General features: G+C 51.4%; 1 protein-coding gene across 1 annotated transcript in view; it reads right to left on the minus strand.

Annotated features, from left to right (window-relative positions):
• The window catches only part of ADAMTS17 (ADAM metallopeptidase with thrombospondin type 1 motif 17), a 213,310-nt gene that overhangs the window by 89,513 nt on the left and 108,689 nt on the right, over positions 1–15,108 (minus strand). The window contains exons 11-12 of the mRNA XM_036278118.1: positions 1,941–2,042; positions 361–506 (exon numbers count right to left, since the gene is read on the minus strand). Of these exons, the coding sequence (XP_036134011.1) occupies positions 361–506; positions 1,941–2,042 (248 nt within the window). The remainder of the gene's footprint in view (positions 1–360; positions 507–1,940; positions 2,043–15,108) is intronic.

Below are 15,108 nucleotides of genomic sequence, written 5' to 3' on the forward strand. Positions count from 1 at the left end.
CAGCCCCCAAGTGAGCTCCCAGCCAGCTGGAAGGTTGACCTCTTTCCCCCCAAAGTCGACAGGTTTCCCCGGAATGACCCTGGACGAAGGAAGTCCGCGAAGGCTGCCAGGAGGGTCCAGCCGGCACTGGAAACCCTCCCACGGAGGCTCGGGCAAGACCTGCCTGCACCCAGGTCCCCAAGGAGCGCTGCTGAAGCAGGGACGCCCTCTGACAAACATGCCCCCACTCCCGGCCCGCGGTGCGTCTCATTTCCTTCTGCTAAGTCTCTTCGGGGGACAGACCCTGCAGGAGGCATGGAGAACGGCAGGCCAGAAAGCCCGGCCAACGCAGCCGGGGAGGCCTGCTCAGGGGGCACTTACGGGGGGTTGTCACATTTCCTCTGCCGGAAGCGGGCTCCTGTCCCACATGTACGGCTGCACCTGCTCCAGGTGCCCCAGGGGCTCCAGTCTCCGTCCGCGTGCTCCGGGATGGGCGTCTTGCTCACACACTCCCCCGCTCGGCACCACTGAAACACAGCGATTCCTTCCGCGTGAGACCCCGGCACACTGCAGGCGCCCTGTAACCCGCGCTTGCTAACCTTCCGTGGGAGACCCCGGCACATCCACAGACGCCCTGTAACCCGTGCTTGCTAACCTTCCGCGTGGGAGACCCCGGCACACTGCAGGCGCCCTGTAACCCGCGTGCTTGCTAACCTTCCGCGTGAGACCCCGGCACACCCGCAGACACTCTGTAACCTACGTGCTTGCTAACCTTCGCGTGGGACACCCCATCACACCCGCAGACGCCCTGTAACCCGCGTGCTTGCTAACCTTCCGCGTGGGAGATCCTGTCACACCCGCAGGCACTCTGTAACTCACGTGCTTGCTAACCTTCCACGTGGGAGACCCCGTCACACCTGCAAACCCCTCTGTAACCCACGTGCTTGCTAACCTTCCGCGTGGGAGACCCCGGCACATCTGCAAACCCCTCTGTAACCCACGTGCTTGCTAACCTTCCCCGTGGGAGACCCCGGCACACCTGCAGACCCCTCTGTAACTCACGCGCTTGTTAACCTTCCGCGTGGGAGACCCCGTCACACCCCAGACGCCCTGTACCTACGCGCTTGCTAACCCTGCACTTGTGGCCCGACAGCCTCCCAGGGTTCGGGCTTTGCCCTGAACTCGCACGTGCTCCCCTGCGGCCTGCTATGTCCCCCGACCCAGGGCGAAGCGCAGGGCCCGCGAAGAGACCCGCGCTCTGCAAGCGTGACTGCGTGTGCGGGCGTGTCCTGGAAGGCGGCGTGTCCCGTGTCCCGGCTCTGGGGCGTGGGACGCCAGGGTTGGGTTTGGTGCTCCGAGGGGACAAGCCGGCCTCACGTGGGTGAACCGTGGTTCCCACAGAGGGTGAGAAGGCCAGCCCCTGAAAGGATCTCCCAACATGTGGGGCACAAAGGCCGGCTCCATGGGCCCCGATCGCGCATCCCCTTCACTCTTGCAGACACTAAGGAGCAAGCCTGGCCCTGGCCGCCCCCGTCTCTGACACGCATCACTCCCTCCTGGGGTGACCTTAAGGCCGCGGGCTCGTCTGGCGGCCTCTAGCGCGGACGAGACCCTGGGACGGGACACCTGCGCTCACTCATCTTACTTTGATCCCCTTTCGTGTATGGCCATTGATCCTACTTTCTGGGCTATGGTCTCCTGGCGTAAAAGTTCTCAAGCAAATCCACTAATGTGAGACCCCATCACACCCGCAGACGCTCTGTAACCAGAGAGAGAGAGAGAGAGAGAGAGAGAGAGAGAGAGAGAGAGAGAGAGAATGGAGGTGGCCCTCTGCCTAGAGTGGGCCCCTGGGCCCAGGGGATTCCCCAGAGGTTCCTGAGAACAGAGCAGACAGTCTCTTGGGAGCCGTGCCCAATGCCCAGGAGCGGGGCTGCCTGTTGGGAGCGTGGGGGCGGGGTTACCTTGTCGGCCCCACACTCAGTACCGTCCAGGGGAGGGTCCAGCTTGGTCTTGCAGGAGGCATCTCCTTCCACCAGGCACCACAGTCCGGCACACATCAAGTGCTGCTAACAAGGGAAGGAACGTGACTGCCCAGAACACCGCAAGCGGGCGCCGCGGGGTCGCTAGGGGGCCCTGTGACTGGTCTGAACTTGGGCTTTGCAATAGGAGGAGGAGAAGGAAGGTCATGAATCTGGATGTGCAAAAAAAAAAAAAAAAAAAAAAAGGTGCATCATTTCAACTTTTTGGTTTAGCTCAGCAAAATGCAAAATTCTGTGCATTTACTCCGGGAGGGTCGTCTCTGGGGGGGAGTCAGTTCAGTGGCCCAGCATTAGACATTCTGGGCCCCAGGATGTCTGACGCAGGGCACAGGCGGGGGGCCTGGTGTTTCACATGGGCAGGTATACTGCAGAGATCTGTGTGTGGCACACAGGGGAAGCCCGCCAGCCCAGCCCCCTCGAGGGAACTTGCTGGGAGCTGCAGAATCGAGGACTCAGGGACCCCCCCAAGGGATTAAAGAGACAACCCTTCAGTTCCTCCCATGGTCGCTACCTCCTAGCTTGGCTCAGCTGTGCACCATCTCTTCCAGCATTTCACCTAGAGAATTGCTTACCGTGCCCATCGATGCAATTAAAATAGCTCGACTAGCCAAAGGAGGCATTTCAAAATACAGACTCCCGTTTGCATGGAGAGGAAACTTGGACGTGGACAAAAGTGCTCAGAATCAGACAATTTACGAAAATGACTAAAGCAGACACGGCCAATGTCCTCCCTGGCTGCCCCGGTCTCCCCTGCAGGACTCAGGGCAGGAAGTGTCCACACATTTCTCCCTGCTGGAGGTCACCCTGGCCACGGAGAAACCCGGACCACAAGGGACGGGAGCTGGACTGGGACGGCTCTGAGGCAAGGGCCACAGGTGTTCAAGTCCCGTGGGACGGCCCCTCCATCCATGTGGTCGCCTGCCCATCTGTGCACCTCTTTTGACTCTCTCCTCCCACTTTCTTGCCTCCTCACAATGCTTCCTGGGATCACCTCCCAGATAAACTGCTTGCACCCAAATCCTCGTCTCGTGGTCAGAAAATTAAGACCAGATGTACTTAAGGCTCTTTTAAAGACACAGTGTTTCCACGACGCCGAACCCAACCATGGCGAAAAAAAAACAAAAACCTGAGCTGGAGCTGGCGTGGGGAAATGCCACCCTCCAGGGCATGGCCGGGGACCTGGGGTGCAGTTTGGGCAGGGCGAGGGTCAAAGGTCCCTGTGCACAGCTCAAGGTAGCCACAGCGGGGCTCGCCAAGGGGGTGCCCTGCTCAGTTTCAAGGTCTGCCGTTCCGAGTCACCTCAAACATCTGCACAGAAGACAGGCGCTGACAACCGGCTCATGTCAGAACTGTTCCAGAGTGGACGGGACAGAAACAAAGGAGAAAAGGGGAGAACGTGGGGCTGCAGGGGCTTTGACAACGAGCTAAGAGAAGCCCGCAGCGCTTTCTCATTTTTCAAGTGTGCTGGGGCCGCCCTCTGCCCTGAAAGAAGTTGATGATTCAAGCGGAATATTGCGCCTTTGGGGTCAGAAAAGCCCCCGTGTCCCTATTAGAACGACAAAAAGATGAGAGAGAGTCTTGAGCGCAGTACCGGCTGGTCCCATAAAGCCAGCTGCACCTCATTAAGTGTTTGGTTCCATGCACTTTGACCCAAGGGCTCTTTGAAAGGGTGGTGTCAGTGTGTGGACACATGTTCCAGGGACAAGGTTGACCCAGGAGGTGAATTTATGGGGTGGGGGCGCTTCAGGAGAGAGGGGAAGAAGGTGGCGTAAACTGTTTATTATGAATTTTATAGACAGCGCTTTCCCATAAAACTTTCCTAATCATAAAAAAAAAATACACACACACACACACACCAAAAAAACAGGAGAATGAGGTAAGGCAAAGATTTCTTAAACAGAACACAAAAAGTATGAACTATAAAGGAAAACATTAATGAATTATATTATACTAAAATGGAGAACTTCTGTTTCCCAAAAGACAATTGTAAGAAAGTGGGAAGATAGTCACAGTACATGGGAGAGAGATCTGTACTGCATAGAACCCACAAAACATTTGCATCCAGAATACATATTTTTCTAACAATCTCCTGCAGATCAGTTAAGAAAGAGACCCAGCCCTGGCTGGGTGGCTCAGTTTGTTGGAGCGTCATCTCCTGCACCAAAAGGTTTCGAGCTTGATTCCTGGTCAGGGCACAACCTAGGTTGCAGATTCGATCCCAGGTCAGGGTATGTATAGGAGGCAACCGATCGATGTTTCTCTGTCACATTGTTTTTTCTCTCTCTCAAGTCAATAAACATATCTTTGCATGAAGAGTAAAACAAAGGAAAAAGAAAAAGACCCCGTAGAAAAATAGGCAAGAGACTTAAACTGACACTTCACAAAAGAGGATATCTAAACATATAAGATGGCCAACAGACTTAGGAACAGGTGACCAGCTTCAGCGGTCATCAGGGAAAGGCAAATTAAAATCACCTCTAGATACCTCTCCACACCCACTGGAAAGAATGGCTAACCGAGAGATGGAGAATACCAAGTGTTGGCAAGGAAGCAGTATGATAAGAACTCAAACCGATGATGGGATTCTAACTTGGTTCAAAAACTTTGGAAAACTGACTACAGGACTTACTAAAGCTGAAGACATGCACACTGCAATACTCAGCGATTCCGCTCCAACAGAAACATGTGGGTATGGTCACCAAAAACACTGTCAAGAACGTTTACAGCAACAGTATTTGTGTCAGTCCCAAAGCTGAAAACAACCCCAATACCCATCAATAGCAGAACAGATCAATTGTGGTCTATTAGAACAATGGAATACTATATGGTTCTATTTATATGATGTTCAAAAACAAGCAAGGGAAAACTATAGTGGTAGGAGTCAGGATAGTGGGTGCCTCTTTGTTTAGTACAAAAGCAGAGACACGGGGCATGAGCAGAAAATGTGACTTCAGAGCCACAACCACTGACCCAAGCTTGGCCAGTGGCATTGCTGGTGCCCCTGCCAAGTGGTTACCCTTCTCACCACTGGACACATGGGGCAGACTACTTACTAATGCTCGCTCCTCTGATGCCTTTTAGATGCACAGTTGGCATTTGTGCCCCACTTTACAAATGACAAAGCGCTCTGACATCCGTGGGATGCAGGGAGGATGGGCTTTGTCAAATTCCCCCCACTTTTCCCACGAGAAGGCAGATGTTTGCAGAAGTCAAGGGCCCTGATCTAGGTCAGCAGCTCAGGACTGGGAGTTCACTTACCAAGGTTCATATCCTGGTTCTTGAGGTATGTGGTGGTTACATAGGTGTGCTCATTTAAAAATAAATGAAGCAAGCTCTAAACGCGTGATTTGTGCACATTTCTGTATGCGTATTATATACTTCAATTAAATTATTTACTTGAAGAAAGTAGAGGGAGATAAAGAATGGAGGGAGGGAGAGGGAAGATAGGAAGGAGAAGGAAGAAAAGAAGGAAAAAAGAAAGGAAGGAAGAAAGGGAGGGAGGGAGAGAGAGAGGGAGGGAGGGAGGGAGGGAGGAAGGAAATGCATGATTAGATGGGAAATTCTGAACCTGACTTGTCATAAGGTAGAATCAGAAATATCAGGACTGCACAAGGAGATTACAAGGATAGACCGTATGTGTGGGCAGTCATATCTCAGAGTAAGAGAGACCCTCTGTGTGGCAAGGAGTCTCTGCAGTCACACACACACACACACACACACACCCCATAAGAACTTCTGCTAGCTTAGAAACAGCCCTGGCTCTCTCCAACACGAACATCCTGTAATTAGCTGGTCCAGAAATAACTCAGGGGTAAACAATAGAAACAAGTAATCAGCACAGGATCTATATACTAAGACAGTACAAACCAAAAAGGGAGAAAGAGTGGGGGGTGGGGAAGAGAAAGAAAACAGGTGGGGACACTCGCCAGAAGACATGGTCATGGAATGGCTAAAAATAGTGTGCATTCGTTTTTCTAAAAAAAACATTGTAACTGTGTCCTTTTATTTTGTGTTTGCAAAAAAAAAAAAAAAAAAGCAAATACACAAGAACTCAGGGGAAAGATGAACGAGTCAAAGTGTTTGAATGATCAGAACTTGGTCGAGAAAATAAAACCAGATGACCAATGAGGTCAACATGAAAAGCAGCGTGGAGACACCCCACTAAACACACAGGGAGGCGAACAGATGGAAGTGATGATTTTTAAAAAAGTAAATAGAATAAAATGGAAATGTACAAATAATTCCAAAAAAAAAAAAAAATTAAGAGGAAATGACAGATATAAAAGACACACAAAGGATATCTAACCTAAGCATATGTGGGAGGCAGGTAGGATGGGGCCGTTTCTATTTTTTTCTGCCTGCTTTTCCAATGAGGAGGCAGATGTTTGTAAACAAGGGCTCTGAGCTGGGTTAGAGGCACAAGACTCCTAAGGACAGGTACTAAAGTAACGTCACAGAAAAGGCACTTGGATATAAATTCAAGACCATATCCTAAAGTGAAAAAAGATCTCACCCTCAGATTGGAAAATAAAGCCCTGCTCGAGGACAAATGGCCAAGAATGAGAGCAAGCCCCGAGACAGTCACTGGATCTGATAGGAAAAGCGAAAAATATTTGGGGGACCCAGGCAAAAGATCCCAGTCACCGATAAAGGGAAGAGATACCAGGCTTCGACAGATTTCCCCACAGAAGCGTTTACACCAGAGGCAATGGAACAACACTTAGGAATCAATGGGATCCAAGATGCTCATGTCGACTGAATAGCGGCTCAAGTATTTCGGTAACAGAAAAACATTTTGAACATACTCAGAGTTGAATCCCCAGGAAAGACAGAGACAAGAAGGGGTCGGGGAGGGAGAAGTAGCCACGTGTCTCTATATACACCAAGTCCTTCATCTTTCTTTTCTAGCTGGAGGAGGTGCAAAACAGAACAGATTAATGAAATAAATGGTGCTAGAAGGGCTCCGAAAGGTAACATCGATCACCATGAAAATAATGAAACGGGGTGGTGGAGAGAATGGAAAGAGGGGAGTAGGAAATGCCTTTGTTTCATCAGGCTCTGGGAGCTAGCACACGGGAGAAACTCTGAACAGAAGTATACCCGAGGCAGCTTCTGCTTCCAGCCAATGGCAGAGTGAAAACTCCGTAGGAGGCAGGGCTGATCGTCCATTACAGAAACAGCGGAAACTTCATTCTTATTGCCGAGCTCACCAGAAGGTCAAGGCAAGAGTCAAAGAAGTAAATACAAAATAGGGGTAGTGGAGCCTTGAACCCTGTGGGTATGTGGTCCTGGGCAGAAGTGGACCTACATGGTGCAACCCAGTGCTGTTCAAGGGGCGACTGTATTTTCAATCCGTGGTTGGGAAACTGCATATACAAGCTAGAGTTATGCGTGGATTTTTGGCTGCGTGGGTGGGTGGCACCCCTAACCCCACCTTGTTCAAAGGTCAACTGTACTTATACATACATACATGTATGCATACATGCAAGCATGTTCCGATCTGTGCTGAGCACACTCGGGGTGAGTTCCCGAGAGCCTGAGATGATCTCCACACTGCTATAAAGAAAACACGTCTTCCCCTGGACTGGCAGCAAGGTACCTGAGACACCCAGGGAACCGGGAAGGGTGCTTAGCAGTTCTAGAAGAATTGGTTGAATCCAGATACAAAGTCTCCCTGAAGGAGAACAACCACTATTCCACGCGGGCCCTCAGAATTCCGTGGTTGTGTTCCATAAAACAGGAACTCACGAACACAGTAACACGAGTGACGGTCGGCTAAAACAACAAGGAAAAGATTTAAATTCCCAATGATCAGTTTCAGGATACTCGGTGACCATCTATAAAATGTTTGGAGAACCAAGAGAGGAGCTCACGTAAACAAGCTAGCAATAAGACATGATGAAATCGAATCGGGTAAATCTGAAAAAGAAACTAGAAAAGGACTTGTAAAAATTAAATAGATCAGCCCTGGCTGGTTTGGCTCAGCGGTTGGAGAGTCGGCCTGCGGTCCAGAGAGACCCGGGTTCGGTTTCCGCTAAGGGCACATACCTCGGTTGCAGTTTGTCCCCGGCCCTGGTTGGTCGTGCGGGTGGCAGCCACTCGATGTGTCCCTTCACATTGATGTTTCTCTCTCTCTCTCTCTTCCTCTCTCTCCCTCCTGCTCTATCTGAACAAAAAAATGGAAAAATATCCTTGGGTGAGGATAAAAAAAAAAAAAAAAATTAAATAGATCATTGTTGGGAAAAAAAAAAAATCAATGGATTTTGACACCACCGAAAGAGAGAATTGGTGACCGGAAAGCAGACTTGAAGAAATTAACAAAGAATGCGGCATGGAGCAAAAACCAGTGGGAAATACAGATAATGAAGGGTTACGAACTGTATACAGAAGACAGAGTGAGGAATATTCCTTTAGGTGTCCAATCATAGTCCAAAAAGGTGGTGATAGAAAGGATGGGACGAAAGCAATATTTGAGAACAGCTGATACAGAACACGTACCACGTAGAAGAAAGAGATTCCCCACTTGGTAGTAGGAGGCGGTCTTTTAATACGGCCCCAATGACCCCTGTCTCCTTCTATTCATGCTCTTGTGTAACACCCTCCCGTTGAACATGGGATGAAACTACTGATCTGCTCTAAATCCCTAGAATACAGAAAGATGACTGCACCTCACGTACATGAGTAGGTGGTAAAAGACGGTGATTTCTGTCCTCCGTGGCCTCCTTGGCTTGTCTGCTCTGATGAGACAAGATGCTGTGCCGAAAAGAACCAGAGGCTGAGAGAAGCCTCTGACCAGCTTGCTAGCAAGAAACTCGGGGCTCTCAGTCCGACAACCTGCAAGGAACTGAGTGCTACCAACAACCATTAAGTGAGCTTAGAAGCCAATGTCTCTCCAGCTGAGCCTTCAGGTGAGGCTCCTGACTTGGCGTGGGTAGAGGCCAATGATGACAACAAGCATCCTACAGCGCGGAAGACAACCCACAGCCACAAATGACCCAGCCCGGGTGTCCACAGCACCGCCCGAGCAGCGGTTAAGGAGCAGTGGAACGCCATCGATCCAGGGCAAAGAGCGAGAGAATGACACCACTCCCTCGCTCCAGCTCCTGGGACCCTCACCAGCTACTTTTAATGCCTGGCAGGTGAAAGTTGAGTGTCCAGTGTATTTTGCCACAAAGCTCCTTGAGATGCTGTGTGACGGGTGAGCCCGCGCCAAGCTGCCTTCCCGGGCCCACGGCGGAACTACGGGACGGTGTGAGGTCCTCAGCAGGTGCCACTGCCCAGGCATCCCAGGCTGGAGGGCGTGTCCCTGGCACTGGCGGGGTCCCTCTGAATTTTCTCAAGGTAATGTTGATCCTCTTCCTCACGGGGCACCGGCTGACTCGAAACGACGCTGAACGGAATGGTTATGTAAAAACCCTCGGAAATATGTTGCTGATAACACAAGCCAAGAGGGAGATACAATAAAATGCTAAGCCCTGGATGAAAAAGTGACTAATCTGAATTTTCCACACATACGACTGCAGTTTGAAGCCTTTCCCCAGGACGGCATGCCAGCTCCACTTCTGGAAGATTCCGTGAGTCCTTCCATGTTCCTGGAGGTTGCGGAGACCATCGCCTGGCCGGGGCCCCCCGGGGGAGGCTGCTTCTAGGTGAGGGCAGGGCCAGGGGGCCCAGGCATGGCGCTGGCACAGGGGCCCAGCAATGAAGGCGAACACAGCCTTGCAGAGAGCCGGGATCTCTGAGGATGGAGCCCACGGTACACGTTCAAACGCTCCTGGAAAATTGGGGCCGTCTGCTGCCAAAGTCCAACAGTTCTGAGAGGCTGCAGCTGCTGGGCAGGAAGCTGAGGCTGAGGCAGGCAAGACGGTTCTCGACCTGGCGTCCAACCGGCGTCCCACCACACAGCCCGTCTGTCTGAGGACAGGGCGAGGCTCCCGGGCCGGCCAGCCGCCCGCTCGGCCAGGTATGTGGGCATTAAAGGGGCGGCTTTCACCGAGATCAGCAGTTCCCAGACCAGGCCGCGTGTGAGAACCCTGGGGAAGCCCGTCCCCCAGGGACTAACAGACGATCTGAGCAGGCACAGAAACTGCTGGCTGTCGCTGGCAGAGACGCTAACTCCCCGCCTTGTTTAGAAACAACCGTCAGAGACGCGAACCCGTGTTGTTCGAGGTGGAATTCTGATCCCCTGGGCTGCCTGGGCACCTCCGGGGTATCGCTCAAGATGCTCAGGGCAGGAGGAGATGAAGAAGTGTAGATCGCATTACAGAATCGTCGGGGACAAGTGCAGCCCAGGGGATACAGTCAGTAATACTGTACCAACTTCGCGTAGAGCCAGGGGGGTACTGGGTATATCGGGGGAACACTTTGTGAAGTATATACAAAATCACACTGAATGTAAACTGTAACTTAAAAAAAAATGTGGGCACCTCTGTGGGACGTGGGAAAGGACAGGAAGAGGCTCTCGGCCTGGGGACAGGCGGTGTGCCGAGAGAGAGTGATGCAGGGATGATGTGGGGGTGCAATTCCTGGGGGTTACAGGCGCCCACAGGAGCAGGAGGGACGGTGTGGGCAGCGCCGGGAAAGACGCAGAGAAGAGGGACCGGCCAACTCGGCTGCCGGCACAACTGTCTCCTCTCCCACTGGCTCCCCAAAGCGAGACGGTGGGAAAACCACACTAGCAGCTTGGCTGAGTCCTGCTGTGCGCTGAGCGCTCTCAGGTGTTACTGAACCCTCAGAACAACCCCGGGAGGGGTAAGGAGAATTATTTTCCCATTTTGCAGATGAGAAGACTGAGGCGCAGAGAGACTGTGTAATACGCGCAAGAGGCAGGACAGGATCCTGGGCTGCATGACTCAAGACTCTTCTTCTTCTCCACCAAGCACGAGGGACATGCCTCCAGGCCACGCGGGAAGGCCAGGAGAATTAAGTGGAATGGAGCAGACGGTGGGTAGAAAAATGGCATAAGACCCTCGAATGCCCATTACCATCCCGGCTGCTGTTGGCCTCCTGAAACAGTTGGCGTCCAGCTTCTGTGCCCAATACAACAGCAAAGGAAGAACACCTCCGTCCCTGGTGACTGCCACGGTTACAGACACACTCGTGCTCAAGTCAACTAACAAGGCCCATCACTTCCCACCGTCACGCGTGGGCTTCGGAGCAAGGATGGTGGCATGTACTGCGGAGAACAGGGAGGGTGGGTGGGGGTCGTTACTAGCACCTTTCAATGGAGACTCTCCAGAAACCAGGGTGATGTGGGAGGAGACAGATCCATCTCTCTCTCGTGGTTAGAAGCGCTGGAGGCTTTGTGACGCGGTGGTCCCGGCCGGAATGTGGCCCACCTCCCCGCGTCTGTCTCCGGTAGCAACACCACACTTCCTCTGAGCTGACACTGCACACTCACCCCCGCCTCACCTGGCAGAATGTCTGCACTGCCCAGCACAGTCTCCCGAGAGGGTGACTCCGCTCTGCAGCGACTGCTGACCAAGACAGGAGGAACATGTAGTCATAAAAAAAAAAAAGATGGATTGGGCTAATTGCATAAAGTTCATTTCCCCTTTCTAATAAATATTTACTACCCACTGTTTATACCGTTCAGGTTTGGACTTTCTTGAAACGCTTTATTGAATTAAAAACACCACATTACCATTGGCTGCAAGAGGAGACAGCCCGATTTGCCAACAACTCCTGCAGCAGATGCCAGCTGCCCGTCGCCAATGTTTTTTGGTTCTGATTTCCACGGGCAGCTCTGAGCCTTACAACACCAGCATTCTGCAGGCTAGGGGGACGCGGCGGTGGTGGCGTGGGCTCTCAGGGCCCTAGGAACGGGAAGGGACTGTATTCTGACTTTTCTTGGTTCCCTGGTCTGCAGCCGTGCGGTTCCTACTTCGAGTAAGATTCCCAACGTTATTGACCCTGTACCTTCCGAGCGAGGGAACGGCTTGTCATTTAGGCTCCCAATGGCGTGTGCCAGAAGAAAAATGTACACGGGGGTCCAGTGGAAGGAGGTGCTGTATTCGAGGTCCCACCTAACGAAGAGTGATAACATGCACACCGGCGCCTGCCGCAGGGGACAGCACCTGGCCTTCTGCTAGGGGACATCGGGGGGAGACGCTGAGCACCTTCTCAGGGTACTGTCAGTGCATAATGACAAAGTCCATACGAGTACCAAGGAAATAACGAAATTCAAGTATAATTCAAAACACAAAAATAACTACAAATGCCTAATGCACTCATAAGTGTTTCTTGGCTACCACGTGACATAACGAGATCTGGCCCCACGTCTAGTAAGGACTGATTTTGAAGTGGGGGGGGGGGGTGAGTGACATTTGGAGATATTGATCACAACTGTCATGCAATATGAAAAAAAAATCAGGGGTCCCCAATCACAGATGCGGTGATGTGACTGTGGCTGATGCCGACATTCATGACGGAAGGACATGCTCATGTCAGTTACAGCTTAGAGAAGAATAAAGATGCGATGTCTTTCCTACTCCTGCTCACAAATCCTCCAAACCCACAAAGACGCGTCCCCGGGAAAGGTGACGCCCTGAGACGCTGTGCCCCGACCGTCCACCGCTCACAAGGGGCAGCAGCAAAAGCTAAATTCTGCCCACCAGCAGCCATGCTGGTTAGTCTTCCTCAAAACACAGCCTAACCGGTTTCTTTTCCTCTTAGCGTTTATCATTTGCATTTCAGGAAAAGAAATGGTTCAGCTCCTCAGGACGTGTGTGTTTCGCGGTCTTATTCCTTTGGCGGTGTCCAAGCTCTGTTCTAGCTCATTACTATTTTCTGTTCCGTAATCGGCTTAAAGGTCTAGGAAATGTTAAGACAAAAGGTTCGGACATGCTCCACCGGCCTCATTAAGGTTCAGGTGCCACCCTGACAGCTCCGCGGAGCAAGGCCGGCCAAGCGCCTGGCCGGTGACATTCTCAGCACAGCCTCGGGGAGCCCAGGATTTGGGAACACGCATGACGTTCCTAATTACCAGGCCGGAGAGGGGTTTGTAAGAAATTCCTCCAGACTCTTGGAGTTGTAATGCCTTCACATTATCCATTCCCCTCAACCTCCTGGCTAGGAGTGTTTTGCTTTCTTTTTAATGGCATCTAGTGGGCAGTATCTTTTTTTTTTTTTTTCTCTTCCTATTAAAGGCCCTGCAAGGGAGCTGGGGCATTTGGTGGAGCACCTGATATCACGGTTCTCTGAGACAACGAGAGACATCACAAAGCGTCATGTCACTGGTGTGATTACTGATGTGGAGAATGGGACAGGGCTGTTGATTTAGAGACACGGATGGTCATGGGGCCCCAAGGGAGCCAACATCTAGATAGAATATGTCAAGACCCTGAACGAATGTAAGTTGTATCGCTTTCTTAGTGACACAGACTATAAATGACTAATACGCATTTTCAACCCATCCTTCCATGGGCTTAAGGGGTCACAGGGGTAACAATGTATTTCCTTTGTTGACTTACGAGCTGTAACTCTGTTGCATTATTTACTGGTTGGTTTACTGTTATTATCCATCTTTCACTGTCTTCATGTGAAATGAAGAGGAAGGATATGCCAATTTTCCTTTAGCCCTGGGAAAACTCACAGAAAAGGCAGACAGGAAAACACTGTGTGGTTCTGGTGAGCTGTAGGAATAAGGGTTCAGCTCCATTGTAACTTATAAAACAGGAAGATCTCCATTTATATATACATTTGTATTTTCAGCTTATATATTTGCTAGCTGGGCTGGTCATTAGTGTTGACTTCTCATTGTCCCCGCCAAACAAAAAGATACGAATGAAGGAAAATAAAATACCAGGTCACCTTCCTGCCCTTTGGGGTCTCTTTTGGGAAGACTGTCCCCCCTGGTGACAGACATGCTGGGCCGTGGTCTCCAGACCACCCCTTTCTGGCTGGGTGACCTGACTTGTTACCTAACTTCCCTTAGCCTCTCTTTTCTCATCTGTTAAGTGGGGTTTGAAGCTCCATCTCGAGGGCTGCAGTCACGGTTCCCTGTGACGGCCCAGGGACCGTGAGCCCCTCCAGCCTGTGTGGCCCCCTGACTCTATTTCTCCACGCCCAGCTGGTGCACAGTCACCTGGCCTCCAGAGACAGGATGGCCGCAGCTCTCAGGATCGAGGCAGTCTCTGCCCAGCCCCCACCCGACCAATCCTGCTCCTCAATCCTGCTCCTGTAGTCAGCTCAGCTGGGCCTGCAACATCCCACCAGCCCTGGGACGGTGGCACCGTGGGCAGAGCGGCCCCCAAAGAAGGATGGGTTAGTTTTCTTTTCCCTAGCGTCTTAAAATTTTCATGTTAAGACATTAGGCTATGAAAAGAGAAAGAAAGAAATACCTTTAGATTAAAAAACAACAACAACAAGCCCTGGTCGGTTTGGCTCAGCAGTTAGAGCATCGGCCCTCGGAGTAAAGGGTCACAGGTTTGATTCCCAGTCAAGGGCATTTACCTGGGTTGCAGGTTCGATCCCTGGCCCCAGTTAGGGTTATGCAGGAGGCAACCAATTGATGTATCTCTCTCCTATTGATGTTTCTCTCCTCCTCCTCCCTCCACTCCACTGTATCTAAAAATCAATGAAAAATATCCTTGGGTAAGGATTAACGAAACAAAACAAGTATTAGTGTCGGTAGTAATTCTGAAACATCACGCTGCCTATGAGTGTGCAAGTGTGTGTGACTGTGTGTGTGTATGTGTGCCTGTGTGTATGAGAGTGCACACAAGTATGTATATGTGTGCATGTGTGTGTGTGAATGTATGTGTGTGTGTGTGCATGCAGCCCTCTATGCATGCACTGTGCAAATTTCCCTGGCAGTGGATGTATATGCATGTCTGTGTGTGTGTCTGTGCATATACATGTGTGTGTGCGTGCGTGTGTGTGAATGTATGTGTGTGTGTATATGCAGCCCTCTATGCATGCACTGTGCAAATTTCCCTGGCAGTGGATGATATGCACATGTGTGTGTGTGTCTGTGCATATACACGTGTGTGTGCACATGTGTGTGTGTGTGCACATGTGTGTGGAGTGTGAATACCTGTGCTCGCCAGCAGAAGCCAGACGCTCCTTCCTGAGCCACCCCCCCGCCCGG

The sequence above is a fragment of the Molossus molossus genome, unplaced genomic scaffold (assembly GCF_014108415.1).
Source record: "Molossus molossus isolate mMolMol1 unplaced genomic scaffold, mMolMol1.p scaffold_m16_p_24, whole genome shotgun sequence".
Classification (NCBI taxonomy): domain Eukaryota; kingdom Metazoa; phylum Chordata; class Mammalia; order Chiroptera; family Molossidae; genus Molossus; species Molossus molossus.